General features: G+C 41.8%; 1 protein-coding gene across 2 annotated transcripts; it reads left to right on the top strand.

The window, feature by feature from the left end:
• The first annotated feature begins 27 nt into the window (after positions 1 to 27).
• Positions 28 to 17,815, top strand: TMEM33 (transmembrane protein 33). 2 transcript variants are annotated; one of them, XM_058670158.1, is made up of 8 exons: positions 28 to 437; positions 3,746 to 3,840; positions 4,269 to 4,456; positions 7,639 to 7,706; positions 9,065 to 9,198; positions 15,573 to 15,656; positions 16,687 to 16,807; positions 17,597 to 17,815. In XM_058670158.1, the coding sequence occupies exons 1-8, from the start codon at positions 393 to 395 to the stop codon at positions 17,600 to 17,602; spliced, it is 741 nt and encodes a 246-aa protein (XP_058526141.1). In that variant the 5' UTR covers positions 28 to 392; the 3' UTR covers positions 17,603 to 17,815. The 2 variants fall into 2 exon arrangements, with proteins under 2 accessions (XP_058526141.1, XP_058526140.1); XM_058670157.1 differs by lacking the exon at positions 17,597 to 17,815 and having other exon boundaries at positions 16,687 to 17,496.
• Positions 17,816 to 18,064: the final 249 nt, after the last annotated feature.

Below are 18,064 nucleotides of genomic sequence, written 5' to 3'. Positions count from 1 at the left end.
CCCGTCATGCCTCGAGACTTCGGTTCCCCTCCAACCCCGCCTCGCCTTCGTTAACGCCTCTTCCTCACGGAAGTGAAAGGAGCTCTTCTGGGTTAGGCCTTCGCCGGGAGCCGGCCTTGTGTGAGGGCTGCCCTTTAGGGCCACATTCGGAAGCTCCGCCTTCCCCTCGGTCTTTCTGGAAATCCTTCTGTGCTCGCGGCCGTCAGGGCCGGTGCTTCACGGTCGCTGCGGCGTTTCCTCGGAGCCTTGTGCTGCCCCGGCCCGGCGAGACCCTCTGCGCGCTCGCAGGTCGGGAAGGGCGGCTAGGAAGCCGGTGACCCGAGGTCGGAGCCCGGCTGCCGGCGTTTCGGCCCTTTCTGTCGTCCCCTTGGGCGAGCCGGCGGCCCACCGCCATGGCCGACACGACCCCGAACGGCCCGCAAGGGGCGGGCGCCGTGGTGAGTGAGCGGGGCGTCGGGCTTGCTTTAGGGTTAGGAAGGCGAGCTGGGAGCTCGCGAGCGTTCGGAAGATCGGGGGTGGGTGGGCGTGGAGAGGCCCAGGGACAGCGCCCAGGTCCAAGTCGCGGAGACGAGGCCCTTCCCGCCCTTGCCCACGACTCGGCTTCTGATCGGCCCCGGGGGTCCAAAGGTGACCGAGGTCGTGCGGGGATGCCCACGCCTCGTGGTGCGCACCCCGGGGCCGTCCGAGCGTGTGTCGGCCCGCTTTGTGCCTATTATATGGAAATTCTTACGCGAAGACCCTAGAGCCGACCCTTCTCCCCCTCTTGGTGCATTTTGTCCTGCGCTCCTTCTGAAGCAGAAATGCCCTTTACGCTTTTGGAAATGATCCTTTTAAAGGTTTAAAATGCTGATCTGCAGCTTATTCGTTTATTGTCCCGGAGACACTGTACGCTACTGTTTTATGTAAGAGACCACGGAGGGGAGCCAGCCAGGTCGCCCACGTGGGGGACAGGCACCCACCTTGAGCTGTCACCAGCAACCTCCAGGCCTGGGGATTGAACCCTGGCACTGAGATGTAGCCAGTGGAGGTCATTACTGCTCGGCTAAGCCCCTGCCGTCTCTAGATGTTAAACCCTGTGGGCTTATGATTTGGGCAGGTCACTTTTTTTTTTTGAAAGTTTTTGTGCCATCTGACTGTACACACTTTGTCATTGTGAGAGTTAGTCTCTGTGGTTAACCCACACGGAGGTGCAGTTACACAAGGCATCACATGTTTGTACATGTATTGTACCAGCCCAACAGATTTCTTCAGTTGTCCTTTGAAATGGCCTCCTGGATTCAGCATGGTGTCGGCTGGCTCTGCCTTAGTGCCTAGAGCAGCTCCCCGTCCACCTCCTCCCTTTATGTATTTGTATGTTTGTTTTGTCTTTCAAGACACTGATAGGAGACACTCAAACATCAGCCCCAAAGATTGATGAGACCCCCACACACAACATTTTGGACTTGCCTCCGTTTAACCCCCTGGTTTATACTTTTTTTTTTTTTTAATTGGAAAGGCATATTTGCAGAGAGAAGGAGAGACAAAGATCTTCCATCTGCTGCTTCACTCCCCAAGTGGCTGCAAGGTCTGGAGCTGAGCTGATCTGAAACCAGGAGCCAGGCAGGAACTTTTTCTTGGTCTCCCATGTGGGTGCAGGCTTTGGGCCGTCCCCCACTGCAAGTAGGTAGCTGGATGGGAAGTGGAGCAGCCGGGACATGAACCTGTGCCCATATGGGATCTCAGCATGCAAGGCGAGGACTTTAGCCACTAGGCCACAGCGCGGGGCCCCTGGTTTATACTTTTGAAAGTGACTGGTTTATACTTTTGAAAGTGACTTTATTCAAGTCAGAAATGTCAATGAATCTTCAATGAAAGACTTTTGAGCAAAAATACTTAGTCCTAGGGGCTGGCACAGTGGTTCAACTGGCTAATCACCCCCTACCCCCCAGGCAGCATCCCAGATGAACGCTGGTTCTTGTCCCGGCTGCTTCAGTTCCGGTTTAGCTCCTTGCTTGTGGCCTGGCATGGCAGCAGAGGATGGATCAAGGCCTTGGGACTCTGCACCTAGGTGGGAGACCCAGAAGCTCCTGACTGTTCCACTTCTGATCCAGTTGTCTGGCTATTGCCTGGCAAAGCAGCAAAGGATGGTCCCAAGTCCCTGTGCCCCTGTAGGAGACCCAGAAGTAGTTCCTGGATCCCGGCTTTGAATTAGCTCAGCTCTGACTGTTGCAGTCATTTAGGGATTAAACCAGTGAGTGAAAGACCTTCTCTGTCTTGTCTCGGTAAAATCTGCGTTTCATATAAAAGTAAATCTTTTTAAAAAAAAGAGGTATAAAATAAAGCAATACATTTTGTTTATTTGGAAGGTTCGGTTTCAGAGAGAGCGCTTCTAGTGGCCTCAGTGGCTGGGCTAGGCTGGAGCCAGAGTCAGGAGCTTTTTCCTAAAAATAATCCTTACAAGATTTGTTTATTTGAAAGGCAAAGCAAAGGAGAGAGGTCTAACATCTGTTGGTTCAGTTCCCAAAAGGACGGAACAACTAACTCTAGCCCCTAAACATTTTAAAGAGAATGTTCTAAAATTAAATTTCAGACGAAAGAGAATGTTTGTAGAGAAATGGGACATTTTAAGAGTTACAGTATGTTATGCCTCAAAGAATAAATCAGGTTATTTCTGATATATATGGCATGTGATTAAAAAGACATGCATTGAAACAAACTTGAATTTTAGGGGCATGGTGTTGTGGGGCAGGTAGTTTAAGCCACCACTTGCAGTACTGGCATCTAAGTCTCTTCCACTTTACTTCATCTCTCTGTAATGGACCTGGGAAAGTAGTAGAAGATGGCCCAAGTGTGTTGGGTCCTTGCTGCTTATGGGGGAGACCTATGTTTTGTGGACTTTGGTTATATTCTAGCACCTGTGGATGTTTGAATTGGATCTTGATGTTAAAATGACTTATTACATTGTGGTAAAGTGTAGCCACCCCTCCACCTCTTTAAAACTTTGTGTACTTGATGTATTTTAATGATGGAACAGATTTTAATATTCTTGCTTTGATGTTAACGAACTGTATATTGGAAAAAAATAGCAAAGGAAAAGACAAGTTGAAGGGAAATGGAGATGAAAATTATATGTGGGCATTTAGTCTATTGCTATTGAAACAAGAGTAAAACTTAGGGGGAGCTTCTTGGGAAACGGTGCCATGGGACACCTGACAGCCTTGCTCTGACACCTGCTCGGAGACCAGGTCCTGTACATGCAAGAACATTGACCGCAGGCTGAATTCAGCAGTGACGCCAGTATTGTTCCTTCGGTGCCCTCTTGTTCAGCTCTAAGACCCTATCTGTGTATTTGGATTTGTGATTTTTCTAAGAGTAGGCATTATGACTCTCTTGAGAGCAATTAATTTTATTTGACACTGTTTTAAAACAGACGGAGACTATGTTCCAAATGTTGAAAGAGCACAAGACCATCAGCTGAATTTCCATTCAGGACTTTTTCCCTAGTGAATCTTTGTTTTTAAAATGTCAGCCAATAATTTTCTATTTCTGTTAATTTAAATACTTCTGTTCCTTCCACATCAGAATTTAAGGTGTTTGGACTTGTCATTGGACAAATAGTGAAACAATTCATTGTGTTACAGTTTTCACTTAGTGATTTGAAACATAAGTGTCCTGAAGTTATGAAATCACTTATAATAGGAATGAGGCTACATAATCTTCATTCTTAACATAACGTAAACTATAATATTTTTCTTTTTAAATATAGCAATTCATGATGACCAATAAGCTGGACACTGCCATGTGGCTTTCTCGCTTGTTCACAGTGTACTGCTCTGCGTTGTTTGTGCTGCCACTTCTTGGGTATGTATTGTGCATATATTTGCCTTTGCCATTGAACTGTCTTTCAGGTGTAAGAATTGTTTTAAAAACAAACCTGTAAAGTGGTTTAGGGACAAATAAAATATAATTCCCCTTGTAACATTCTAAGCCAATAATATTAGTTGGAGGAATAATTTACATTTCGTGGTTTCTGAAACAAGCATTGCATTGAACATTTGAAGAAAATGGATATGTGGGGTGGAAATGAATTTTTGGCTTGTTTTAAGCTGACAAGAGCTACTGCTTTATAATATGTCTGTAAGGGGATACTGCTAAGAGGATAGAGTTGTAATTTATTTGTACTGACAATTAAATGATTTAGGTATTGTGCAATCATGATGCAATTCACAAAGGAGGAAGAGGTGTGGTTGCTGTGTGTGTCTCCTGATACCCTCTCTGGTAATTTGCAGGTTGCATGAGGCGGCCAGCTTTTACCAGCGGGCTCTGCTGGCCAACGCACTCACCAGCGCTCTGAGGCTGCATCAGCGGCTGCCGCACTTCCAGCTCAGCCGAGCGTTCCTGGCCCAGGCCTTGTTGGAGGACAGCTGCCACTACCTGTTATATTCCCTCATCTTTGTCAACTCCTACCCGGTCACAAGTATCCTTTTCTGCTGCTTTCACAGTGGAGTTGTCAGCTAAGCATACGGGAAGGACTCAGCAATGAGGGCGTTCCATAAAGCTTGTATATTGCCTTCTGGTACTTCATTTGAAAGAAGATAATGTTTAGTGTAAGAATTTCAGACTTTTTTCTTAATAGTAAGTTTTTTGTTTTGTTTTAAGATTATTTCAGTTGAACGTCAGAATTACAGAAAGAGAGAGGGAGAGACAGAGAACTAGATGCTCCATCTGCTGGTTTATTCCTCGGGTGGCTGCCATGACCAGTCCTTGAGCAGGAGCTTCCTCCAGATCTCACGTGGGCCTTGGGCCGTCCTCTGCTGTTCTCCCCGGGTATCGGCAGACTGGACGCAGACCGGCACATGTAGAGGGATGGGTGCTGCAGGTGGAGCATTAGCTGCTAAACCACTTTGCTGGCACCCAAATTTCTTTTAAAATGTGAAATCTAGGCTTTGAAGACTTGTTTGGGGAATTTTAAACTTTTATTCTTGTCTCTTAAGCTTCTGTATTAGCAATGGATATTTTAAACTTCAGATTCAAAGCACAAGCCTATGTATAAATTACTTTAATATTTTGATTTAACTTATATCTTTGGGAAGATGTCCAGTTGTCTGGCTTTAAAAAAGTTCCTCAGCTCTTTCCTAATTCTAGGTGAGCTAGGAACAAATGGAAATTACAAAGTCAGATATACAGAGAGGAAGATCTTCCGTCCGATGATTCACCCCCCCAAGTGAGTGCAACGGCCGGTGCTGCGCCAATCCGAAGCCGGGAACCAGGAACCTCTTCCAGGTCTCCCACACGGGAGCAGGGTCCCAAGCTTTGGGCCATCCTCAGCTGCTTTCCCAGGCCACAAGCAGGGAACTGGATGGGAAGCAGGGCCACCAGGATTAGAATCGATGCCCATATGGGATCCCAGTGTGAGAAAGGCAAGGACTTTAGCCACTAGGCTACTGTGCTGGGCCCATAAAAATAATTTTTAAGATGAGAATAGGATCATTAATTTAAAAAAAAAGATGGAGATTTGTTGTAGGAAAATTACAAAGTTAGGACATCTGTGATTGTATAGCCAATTAAAAGAAACATATAACTCATTTACAATTTGTACATTTTCATATTTCCAAAGTGTGTTGTGGGATAATAATATTCCAAAAGGGAGAGAAGTTCCATGCTTTGTCATGTTTCAGAAGCACCAGATAACATTTTTTTAAAGATTTATTTTTGTTGGAAAGTCAGATTTATGTAGAGAGAAAGAGCTTATGAATCTCTTATTAAGGTTTGTGAACTAGAAATACAAGACGCAGATTTGTAGTTTTGATCTCTGGTCAGATGTGTGCTTTGTGACAGAACTAGGACTGGAACCCGAGTGTCTTTGCTCTCGGTTCCTGGTTCTGTTTTCACAAACTGACCTTGTCTTTTATTGAACCAGGCTCTTGAGTCTGGGTATGTGTCAAAGTTCGGGTTGAATGATTTCAGCGTGTTTTGGGGAGGGGAGTGTGTTTCGTAGAAAGAGAGAGATCTCTGTTCAGAATATTGACATTCAAATCTTCGGAGTAGTGAGAAAAAAAGGTTAAGAGACTGACTTGGAGAACTGCTTCATGAGAGTCGGGTTCCTCTGATACTCGGTAGAGGTTGGTTTCTTGCTCACCAGTTGGGCAGCAGGAACCTTTGGGTCCTTAAGGAATTCTGAGTTATCATGGATTTGGTGTTCAGGTTGTGTGACAGCAGTCACCACGTCCTGTGTTGCCATGGCTTCAGTTGGTACAGAGAAATATAGTAGTTCATTTCATAGAAATTGCTAACGTCTGTAGGAAAGTACCTCTGCCAGTTGTCTATATTGTTGTTTGGAAATACTTCATAAGTTGTTTCTGTTATTAATCTGACAGAAATGGGGGTCTTTTAAACAATTTTCATTTCTCAAAGAATAAGAAAATGGAGTGAAATTTCTGTATTTATCTAGGGCATAAAACCAAAGAGTTGGACTCGAATACTTTCTGTGTCAGTAATTAAGCTGATGAGACTTTGAGTGGACCATACACCTTTTGTAGTTTTATATATTGAAAGTAAAAGCTGTAACAGCTTTATTGTCTCGAAGTAATGGAGACTTTATAGGAGAGATAATAAGCATTGAGAGTTGGTAGTTGAGATCTGGGGAAGCCCCTAGCTTGATTAATGAGAGTTTGAGCTGTGTTTAATCCTTTAAGGTGGGCTTAGATTGCAATATATACATTATTTTCTAAACCAATAGAAATAATGAGAAAGGTTTTTGTTTTAAGAAAGGATTTATTCGGGCCCGGCGCAGTGGCCTAGTGGCTAAATTTGTCACCTTGCACGTGCCAGGATCCCATATGGGCACTGGTTCTAGTCCTGGCAGCTCCATTTCCCATCCAGTTCCCTGCTTGTGGCCTGGGAAAGCAATTAAGGACAGCCCAAAACCTTGGCACCCTGCACCCATGTGGGAGACCTGAAGGAAGTTCCTGGCTCCTGGTTTCGGATTGGTGCAGCACCGGCCGTTGCAGTCACTTGGGGAGTGAATCATTGGACAGAAAATCTTCCTCTCTGTCTCTCCTCCCCTCTGTATATCTGACTTTGTAATAAAAATAAATAAATCTTAAGAAAAGGATTTATTTTTATTGCAAAAGCAGATTTACAAAGAGAAGGAAAGACAGAAAGCTCTTCCATCTGCTGGTTCACTCCGCACATGGCCATAATGGCTGAATTGAGCTGATGCAAAGCCAGGAGGAACCAGGAGTTCCCTGCGGATCTTCCATGTGGGTACAGGGTCCCAAGGTTTGGGTCATCCTCTACTGCTTTCCCAGGCCGTAATAGCTGGATGGGAAGTGGAACAGCCAGGACAGGAACTGTCGCCCATATGGGGTGCAGCACTTGGAGGTGGAGGATTAGTCAGTTGAGCCAACATGCTCTCCCCGAAAAAGAATTTTTTAAAGCTAATTTTTATGCAAACAGTTGCGCATTTTGTAAAATGAAATAGTTTACTTCTGTCTTTATAGATTACAAAACTTTATTTGATGTAAAATATACATAAGTAACAAAAGCTATTGCACTGAACTCACTAATGTTTCACATCTGTGTATTGGACATAATGCAAAGCCTACTTGGCCAAGTTCCTGATGACGTTTGAATGTTGTCCTTAATTGTTTTCTACAGTGAGTATATTCCCAGTCTTGTTGTTCTCTTTGCTCCATGCAGCCACATACACGAGAAAGGTCCTTGATGTAAGTACAGTGATCCTGTTCCTTTGACTTCTGGGTTAGGGTCAACATGACTGAGTTCTGAGTCATTGTCCTGCAGAGGCTTCCCTGCAAACTTGTACTATTTGTGATTTCAAAGTTCAGAAGTTTTGGCAGTTCTTATTGTTGAAGTTTCACAAACTAGTGCATTGTGTAGATGAAGGATTCCTCAGACTTACTCCTAGTTCTTGGAGGAATGTTTGAAGTTTGACATAAATCTCTTACGATTTTTGAGCAGCAAGAGTCCTTTCAGTTTGGTGAGCTGGTAGAGGTCTTTTGTTGTGGCGGTGTTTAGCATCCAGCTGAGTGCAGTGTAGCGATGCGCACTGGTGCTAGACCACTGCTCTGAAGTGCTTACTTGGGACATTAAGGCTGACTCCTTGTGCCCGATGATTTACTGCAGGAATTACAGTTTCCAAATTTGTCTGTGTTGGCCTTTTTCTTTAATTCCTGGGTCACAGCAATCGTTGGATCTATTCTTTATTTCTTTTTAAATTTTTATTTATTCATTTGAGAGACAGAGAGACAGGCACAGAGACACATAGCGCTCCAGTTGACTGGCTCACTCCCGCAAAGACCCAGGCCGGGAGCTATCACTAAAGCCGTCACTGCTGGCTGCTTCCCAGGATTTGTATTGGCAGAAAGTGAGTAACTGCTGTCTAGTGTCAGTAAGCTGGAGCCACGGATATTTTATAATTTTGGTTACTGGGTAGTCAAAATTTTGTTTTTATTGGAGAGAATAATTACCATTTTGGCTGAAGTCATCTGATGTCTCAAGAAAAATGAGCATCTAAGAATGACAAATAGTTTTACTAAACTCAGGTATTTTTTAAACTTCTTAAAAACACAAACTAAAGCAGGAAAATTTGTCCTTAAGTTATTTGTAAACTTACATACAGTCATTGTCAAATAACTGGTTGTTAGTTGTATTAGTTGTACGACCTTTATCTTAAAAAATACAATGCAGTTGGTCCTCCATGTCTGGTTTCCTTATCCGTGGGTTTAATCAACCATCTAGGAAGATACTAGAGAGAAAATTGGCCTAAAACATGGTCTGACTTTTTCTTGCTATTTTTTCCTAAACAATAACAGTTTAACAGCGATTTATATAGCAATTACAATGTATTAAGAACTGTAAGTAATCTAGGTTTGATGAAAAATATATGTGAATATGTGTATAGATATAGATGTGTATAGATTATATTGTACCTTGTTGATGTAACAAAGTTGAATATTTGCATTTTGTTATTGGGGATTCCTGAAACCAGTCCCTCACAGATACTAGGGGACCACTGTAGTTATTAAAAATGCTTTATTTATAATATTTATTTCTTTTGTTTTAGGCAAAGGGCTCTAACAGTTTACCTCTGCTGAGATCTGTCTTGGATAAATTAAGTGCTAATCAACAAAATATTCTGAAATTCATTGCTTGTAATGAAATTTTCTTGATGCCTGCTACAGTATTTATGCTTTTCAGGTAAGAATAACAATATACTTGTTCCAGAAAAATGATGACTTAGTAAGAATAATAAAAAATTTAACTACTGGGCCAGTGTCGTGGCATAGTGCGATAAGCTTCTGTTTGAGGCCTGGCTTCACATCCAGCTTCCTGTTAGTGCATCCAGGAAGAAAGTGGAAGGTGACCTACGCACTCAGGAGGCCAGGAGAGAGCTCTTGGCTTGGATCTGGTCCCGCCCTGACGATTGCAGCCAGTTGGGGAACAGATGGAAGAAACCTGTCTGTTGTTTGTACTGTTTGTCTCTCTCTCCATAGCTCTGCCTGTCAAATATATCAGCTAGGAATTTCTCCTGCTTGGAGTGGGTAAGGTGTCTGCATGTAGAACTCGATCATCTTGGCAGTCATCTAGTCCTTTTGTGTTTCTGGTAGACATTCTATTTACTGAGCCATTATAGGAAACTTAGGAATGTATGTTATTTCTTCTGATATAGTATTTAACATTTTCAAAATAAATTTCAGAATTCCTGCTACCTTTAAAAGAATTTTGAGAAGTCTAGCTTAGCCTATTCTGCATTACCCTTACACTAGAAAAAAAAATTACAGTCCTGTCATATTAAGCTCCCTACCATTACCTTGTTGTGTCTTAGTTGCAGAAGTAGTACATGACTAAGGAAAACCTGCCTTTAGAAGCTAAAACATTAGTCTGGTGTTCCTCTTGGATAGTCTCACATTTAAGTTCAGAGTCTGTGTACATTTGTGCATAGTTGATTGCTGGGTGAATATCCAGACTTATGAGTAATAGGACATTACAGATAAGGGCTAAAATATGTAGTAAACACCTTCTTACCTACGTCCACTTACATGCCAGTATTTTCTTAAGATATCAACTAATTTGCTATGTGTGTGATATGTTTTGTAGTTAGGGATTAGATCATGTCAGATTGTCCTTTCAAATGTCTGTATTATCTGTTTTCAACAATTGTAATTTCTAATAAATATGACAATATGTTTTGTGATTTTTAATGTTCATTGTGTTAACTAGGGAACTTTTTTGTTTAGTTGAGAGGAGATGGAAAGGAGGTGGAGAGAAACATCTTGTATTGTTGATTTACTCTCTACTTGGCCACAGTAGCTAGTGTGAAGCCAGACTGAGCCTAGGAGCTTGGAATTACAGCTGGGGCTCCTATGGCACATTAGCAGGAAATTGGGATCTGCATAGCTGGGACTTACTGGGACACTCTGATAGGGTTGTGGGTATTCCAAGTGGTGTCTTAACCCACTGTGCCCCAGCACCTGCCCCTAGGGAGGTTTTTATGGACCTTCTAGTTATTCCCTTTCTTTTTTTTTATTAAGATCTGTTTTTATTTGAAAGGCAGGTTTACAGAGAGAGAATGAGAGATGAAGAGAGCAAACTTCCATCTGCTGGTTCATTTCCCAAAAGGCTGCAATGGTCAGAGCTGGGTCAGTCCAAAGCCGGGAGCCTAGAGCTTCCCTCCAGTCTCCTGCATTGGTTCAGGGGCCCGAGGACGCAGGCCATCCTCCACTGCTTTCCCAGACACATTAGCAGGGAGCTGGATTGGAAGTAAAGCAATTGGCAGCTGAACTAGTGCCCAATAGGATGGCAGCACTGCATGTGGTACTTCTGCACCATAAAGCTGGCCCTAACTCCTTTCTTTAGTGGTCTCTCCCAGCATAGGGCAAAGTTTCTAGATTTTATTAGTAATTCAGAGCAGATCTGAAGCAAGGAGCCAGGAGCTTCTTTCAGGTCTCCTGTGCAGGTGCAGGGTCACAGGGCTTTGGGCCATCCTGGACTGCTTGCCCAGGCCACAAGCAGGGAGCTGGATGGGAAGTGGGGCAGCCAAGACACGAACTGGCGCCCAATGGGATCCCGGCATATGCAAGGTGAGAACTTTCGCCACTAGGCTACTGTGCTGGTCCCAAAACAAGTCCTTATAAAGGTGATGGAAGGTAAAAATTTCTCACAATATATGGCTTGTCTTTCAATTCCTTAACAATATCTTTTAAAGGGAAAAAGATGAATTTCAGTAAACTTTTTATCATTAAAAAACAAATATATCTATTTTGTTTAATTGACAAAAGTTAATTTGAGAGACACAGAGCCATTTTCTGTCTTAATTTACCTCAGAAATACCCACAGCAGCCCTCGCTGGGCTGTTGGCTCAGGAACAGGGGCAGGCATGTGGCCTGAGTGTTAAAGCAGTGAGTCCCATAACAAAGCACCTGGGTTCGCAACCCACATAGGAAATCTGCCTTCAGCCCTCTCACTAATGCAGACACTGCCTAACAGTAGTGATGGCCCAAGTGATCGAGTTTCTGCCGCCCGTGTGGAAAGCCTGGATGAACTTTCTGGCTTTGGCATCAGTCATAACCCAGCCGTAGCTCTGTGGACATCTGGGGAGTGAGTCAGCTGATGCAAACTCTGTTTCTCTCTGTGTGTCTGTATCTCTGTGTCTCTGCCTCTCACAGTACAAAATTAAAATAATGATAAATACCCTGGTATTAATTTAAATAAATAGATGTCTAAAATCCTTCCATGTGCAACATTCCCTGAATGCTGAATATAGGCTTTGGTTAAGCAGTATTTTTTTTTAAAGGTTTGCTTATTTTTTTTTTTTAAGATTTATTTATTTTTATTACAAAGTCAGATATACAGAGAGGAGGAGAGACAGGGGAAGATCTTCTGTCCGATGATTCACTCCCCAAGTGAGCCGCAACGGGCCGATGCTGTGCCGATCCTGATCCAAAGCGGGGAACCAGAAACCTCTCCCATGTCTCCCATGCAAGTGCAGGATCCCAATGCATTGGGCCGTCCTCAACTGCTTTCCCAGGTCACAAGCAGGGAGCTGGATGGGAAGTGGAGCTGCCGGGATTAGAACCGGCACCCATATGGGATCCCAGTGCATTCAAGGCGAGGACTTTAGCCACTAGGCCACGCTGCCAGGCCCAAGCAGTATTTTTAAATTGTTCAACTCTAAACTTTCACTGTGATGTTGAATAAAAGTATTCTTTTTTCCTAGAAGGTAAAGGCAAATAAAAGGAAAGGGTAATTTGTGGTGAGGTGCAGAAAAGGACAGTACAAAAACTCCAGTGTATCTCCAAGATTTTAGGTTTCAGCTTTTCATTTCCCTGTCTTGTAATTCTTACCACTTACACACTTTAATTAGTAAAAGGAACTTTTAGTTGCCCAATTCTATTGTTTTCTTTTTCTTGGGTGACACCAAGTTCTGAAATTTGTCTCTGGTTAACTGGGTGAAAGTTAAAATATTATTTACCAAAACTAGTTTTTTATATCAGTTGATGCTCGCATCCTGAAGCTTGCGGATTCTCCTCAGTGTACGTTAGGCTCCTTTCGGCCATCTTGCAGTCATGGACAGGAGATGCTGAGTACTGTGCACGCTGAGCTGGCTGCAGGGATGCTGACTCCATTGGTATTAGCTCTGTTGTGCTCTTGGGATGTTTTATTGGAACATTAGGGATGTACAAACTTAATTTTAAACATTATTGTAAAAGAGATGAGAATTTACCAGAAAAATTTAAATAGATGATTTATTTTTAAAAATCAAGTCATACTTCATTGTTATTAGGAAAAGCTATTAATGCTTTAATCTATGACTTGAATATAACTCAAGCTATAGAATTAAAAGCAATGTGACTTCATTAGTAGTCTTCATTATGAGTCCCACCCTTCATGGTAGACACGTAGTCTAATATCAGCTGGCTTTATTAAGTTACATTTGCTCTGTGAATGAAAATGAGCACACAGCTGATTAGTTTATCTTCCACAAACATGCACTTGTGTGCAAAGACAGATAAAAGAATAATCATTGATGCTTTATTTGCAATTGTATGCTGGAGCCATCCTAAATATTCATTAGTACGGAGCTTATTACATAATGATAGAGACATAAGATGGATTACTTGAAGGTGGAGAAGGAGTGCAGTCGTATGTGTGTGGTGGTATGGGACAGCCTCCAAGGGAACAGGTCAGTTGGCTAACACTAGGTTTTTCTCATTTATAATTCGGAGTATGTATGTACAGCTGTGTATGTTTCTTTTTGTGTCAGTTTCATGGGTATGGTAAATGTGAATAGCAATACCTTCCTCCTATGTGTGTTAAATGGATTCAGTGAATTATAAAGTGAACAAAGTTAATGGTTACATACATTTGTGTACGTGTGTTTCTAGGGAAAAAGAATACCTTAAAAAGTTGTGTTGTAACTGAGGAAGGAGCTAAGCTGAATGCTTGGAAACTTGTTTCCCAGTGAATTTTTTTTTCTGTTTTTGCATTAAGTGTTAACGTTTACAATTTTAAAAGAAAATCTCAGATGATTTTTTCAGAGAAAATTAATGTGACATTTAGCTTAGTGTTAATTTATAATTGTTTAAATGATTTTTGTTGTCATAGTAATATGCAGTTTAGGAAAAAAGACTGAGAAATTAATCTAAGAAATCATGTTTAGCATCTGAATGTATTTCTTCCATAGTAAGTGTAAAATCCATAATACATTACAATAGACATAGTTTTATATTCTGCTCTATGGATTTCACAATCAAGGTTTTAACTAATTGAATACTAAGTCCACTAACTAGAAAAATTGCTTACTCTTATCACCTTGCTGTCCACATTATTTTCAGTTACTCAGTATTTCGGTCCTGGTATTTTCTTAGGTAAATTTTTTTAAAGATTTATGTTTTTATTGGAAAGGCAGATCAGATTTATGGAGAGAAAGACAGACAGATTTTTCTTAGTTGGTTCACTCCCCAAATGGCTGTAGTGGCCAGAGCTGAGTCAGTCTGGAGCCTGGAGTTTCTTCTAAGTCTCCCATGTGGGTGCAGGGTCCCAAGGCTTTGGGCCGTCCTCCACGGCTTTCCCAGGCCACAGGCAGGGAGCTGGATGGGAAGTGACACAGCGTGGACATGCACTGGGTCCTAGGTAAGCATTTTTAATTGAAATTTCATAAACTTTGGCCCGGCGCAGTAGCCTAGTAGCTAAAGTCCTTGCCTTGAATGTGCCAGGATCCCATATGGGCGCCGGTTCTAGTCCTGGGTGCCCTGCTTCCCATCCAGCTCCCTGCTTGTGGCCTGAGAAAGCAGTCAAAGATGGGCCAAAGTCTTGGGACCCAGCGCCCACGTGGGAGACCTGGAACAGGCTCTGGGCTCCTGGTTTCTGATCGGCTCAGCTCTGGCTATTGTGGCTGCTTGGGGAGTGAATCATCAGACTCAAGATCTTCCTCTGTCTCTCCTCCTCTCTGTTTAATCTGACTTTCCAATAACAATAAAGCTTTTAAAAATAAATTTAAAAAAAGAAATTTCATAAATTTAATACTTGTATGTCCTCTTGGAGTATTATAATTGTGCTTTATAAATAAGAACACTAATTAGTATGGACTATATAGGTTTACTAGTGAACCAATATAGTTTGTTTTATATAAAATAAGCCATCTGTGTATTCATTTTAGGGTCTTATTTTATATTTGAAAAGCAGAGTTAGAGAGAGGGAGAGATCTTCCTTGTGCTGATTCACTCCCCAGATGACAACAGTGGCTGGGCCTAGCCAGGCTGAAGGTAGGAGCCTGGAGTTTCATCAGTCTCCTACTTGCATGATGGGCCCAAGTGCTTGGTTTGTCTCCCGTTGCTTCCTGGGGATATGGGAAGGAGCTTGTTTGGAGTGGAACCGGAAAACTCAAAACCTCTGCTCACATAGGGTGTCAGCATTGCAGGCAGCCGCTTTAACTGCTGTGCCATGATGCCGCCCCGCAACTCCCCACCCTCTTATCAGTTGTGATTGCATAAGTGTTTGTGTAGTATCTTATGATTTTATGTCATACAGAACGTAACTCTTGAGATGTAAACAGTAATTTTTCAGTTAACAGTTGTTTCGTTTTAAAAATTTTGGTATAGGACCTGGTGCTGTGGCCTAGTGGCTAAAGTCCTCTCCTTGATCACGCCGGGATCCCATATGGGCGCCGGTTCTAATCCCAGCAGCTCCACTTCCCATCCAGCTCCCTGCTTGTGGCCTGGCAAAGCAGTTGAGGACAGCCCAAAGCCTTGGGACCCTGCACCCGCGTGGGAGACCTAGAGGAGATTCCTGGTTCCTGGCTTCAGATTGGCACAGCACCAGCCATTGCGGTCACTTGGGGAGTGAATCATCGGGTGGAAGATCTTCCTCTCTGTCTCTCCTTTGTATATCTGACTGCAATAAGAGTAAATAAAAATCTTTTTAAAAAAAGAATTTGAGTATAGATATGATAGACATTGCTGTCTATTTGATGAATGAAGAAGACATTATCTTCTGTTTGAATTGCTTTAAGTTCTGAAACTGTGCATATGAATTGATAGTGTATACTTACACCCCGTATTTATTTATTTCAGTGGTCAAGGAAGTTTGCTTCAACCTTTTATATATTATAGATTTCTTACTCTACGATACTCCTCTAGAAGAAATCCATATTGTCGGTAAGTTGAGAAGTAAATGAGTCAGTTAAGTAAGTAAGTTTAAATCTGTTTTGTTTGTTAAGAATGTTGTGAAAATACAGTGTCTGTAAGTCTTAGGAATTATTTAGCTAGCATATTGGAATTTAGAGATTTGCAGTGTTTTCCTTTTAGACCCTGTTACGGACCGAAGTGGTGAGAAGGTAATTATACATGGTCCTCCTCTTACGAAGGGGTTCTACCTGATAAACCTTCATGCGGTGAAGATCTCCCAGATAGGAGTGTGCCCCCCCTTGTCAATGTCAGAGCTTCCCAGCACAGTCCACTGTGGGTTTGTTTATCCTTTCAGATGCTGCGGCTTACAGCTGCAGCCTTCTGCTGCCCAGTACTACCCGAGAGCCACACAACATTCTACTAGCCCTGGAACAGTAAAAGACTAAACTTCAAATACAGTTCATATTAAATGTGTTTTGCTTTGCACCATTATAAAGTCTGAAAATCTGAAGCCATCATAGATTGAATTCATTGGAAACTGGGACTGACGTTAACCTGATGACCTTTGAAGCACCGCCCATGCCGAAGGAGCAGGGTGATGTGATTGGGAGGATTAGCTCATGAGCACTCTCCGTGCTGTCTCACTAGGACTTCACTGTGTCACCAGGAGAAGCATGCTGAGTGAGAGCGTGTCCATTCAAGGAAGCAGTGCTTGGACTGCTCACATTATGTGATTTTTCTTTCTCTTCAAGATAGTTGAATTTGCCCAAGAAAAGGTAACTTCTGTAAAGAAGAAAATATAAATAATCTTCACTCAGTCATCAGAGCAAGCCATTTATTAAACACTTTTGTTAAATAAACTCTCCATCCCAAAAAACTGCAAGTGTTGATTTTGAGAATTTCCTTAGGTGCATTTTTGTACCTTCTGGGTCAGCAGTGCATCCAGGTTAATTTATCTTCAGATTGTTTAATGTCTGCAGTAAATTCTCTCGTCAACATTTGCTTAGTGTTGTATTGTTTTTGCCTTGTGTTTTTAAAAGAAAACCATTTTGTTTTGCAGCATCTTGTTTAATGAACTGAGGATTGTTGTGGAACACATAATAATGAAACCTGCCTGCCCGCTGTTTGTGCGAAGACTTTGTCTACAGAGCATTGCCTTCATAAGCAGACTGGCGCCAACAGTTGCGTAGTTTTATATATAAAATATATAAGCATTATTAGCAGCTGGTACTTCTAGGGGGTTGTAAATTCCAGGTGTGGCACTGACCTCAATCTAATTTACATAATTTAAATGAATGCATCTCAGTGGAAAATAATCGTTTTCCTGGCATGTTAAGTCAAGCCTTTTTAAATTTTTCTGAGAAAAATTTGCTGTGCTATGTAGCTCATGGCTAAGTAAGTTTGTACTAAATTTTTTAGATGCTGCTGTCCCTGTATCATGAAGTACATTTACTTCTGTTGTAAAATAGCTTTAAGGTTTGTTGCAAGATAATTAGTAACCTGAATTATATCTGGCATGGGTTCATTATGGTAATATGTAAACATGCGAATTTAGTATACTTTGAGACAGTATTCTTTTGCTATTCAGTAATTTTTGTTGGTGATTTATAGAAACACTTCTTACTGTGTGTAACTCCAAATTGTTACTGATTTTGGGCTGCTTTACCAGGATATACCATTATAAGTATCTTATGCTAGAACCTTCTAAAATTTTATCTCCATAGGAATTTCTCTGGTTTTTAACATCTAAAAAATGAAAAGGCTCAATTGTAAACCTGTTAGCCAACTAGATAAATAAGTGGGGTCAGCTAGCTAACCACTTCATAGCAGCAGGCAGTAGTGACACAGCTTTCAGAACTCCTTGAGTAAAGCTTTCAAATAAATCCTTTTACAAATGTGGATACATAAGTTATAGTTTGTACAATTACCTAGTTCATTTTCTTGACTGCCAATTTTCTCCCATTTCTTAGGCTTGAATTTTCCTAGACAAATGCAGAAGTTCAGATGCCTTTTCAAAGGAATGTAACTGAATATTGAGCATATATCTGTGTCTGTTCTGAAATAATAATGATGAGTATCCTACAGATTGCATACATATTTACATATCAAATCTGATTTAACAGATTAAATGAAAAGGTTTGTAGGTAAGCTAACTGGGAATGAAGAGAGGTGGGGAGTTGTGGGAACTAGTGTGCATTTCAGTCTCACAATGCATAGTTAAACCGAGGGGAATTAATGTATTATGCAGCTGTGATTAGGGTTGTATAGTATGTTAAATCCTGTTTGAACTCCCATTAACTTCTTTATAAAATTTATTCTGATGCTTATTGCATGATTGGAAATGTATAGAATATTTTATAATTTTAATATAATGTAATGGGGTTTGTGACCAGGTTGCTTCTACCTGCATGTAATTGGAATTTCTAAAATATATTCAT

This window comes from Ochotona princeps, chromosome 11, assembly GCF_030435755.1.
Source record: "Ochotona princeps isolate mOchPri1 chromosome 11, mOchPri1.hap1, whole genome shotgun sequence".
Lineage (NCBI taxonomy): Eukaryota > Metazoa > Chordata > Mammalia > Lagomorpha > Ochotonidae > Ochotona > Ochotona princeps.
The sequence above is the reverse complement of the archived record's forward strand: the minus strand, read 5'-3'. Positions and strand labels throughout refer to the sequence as shown.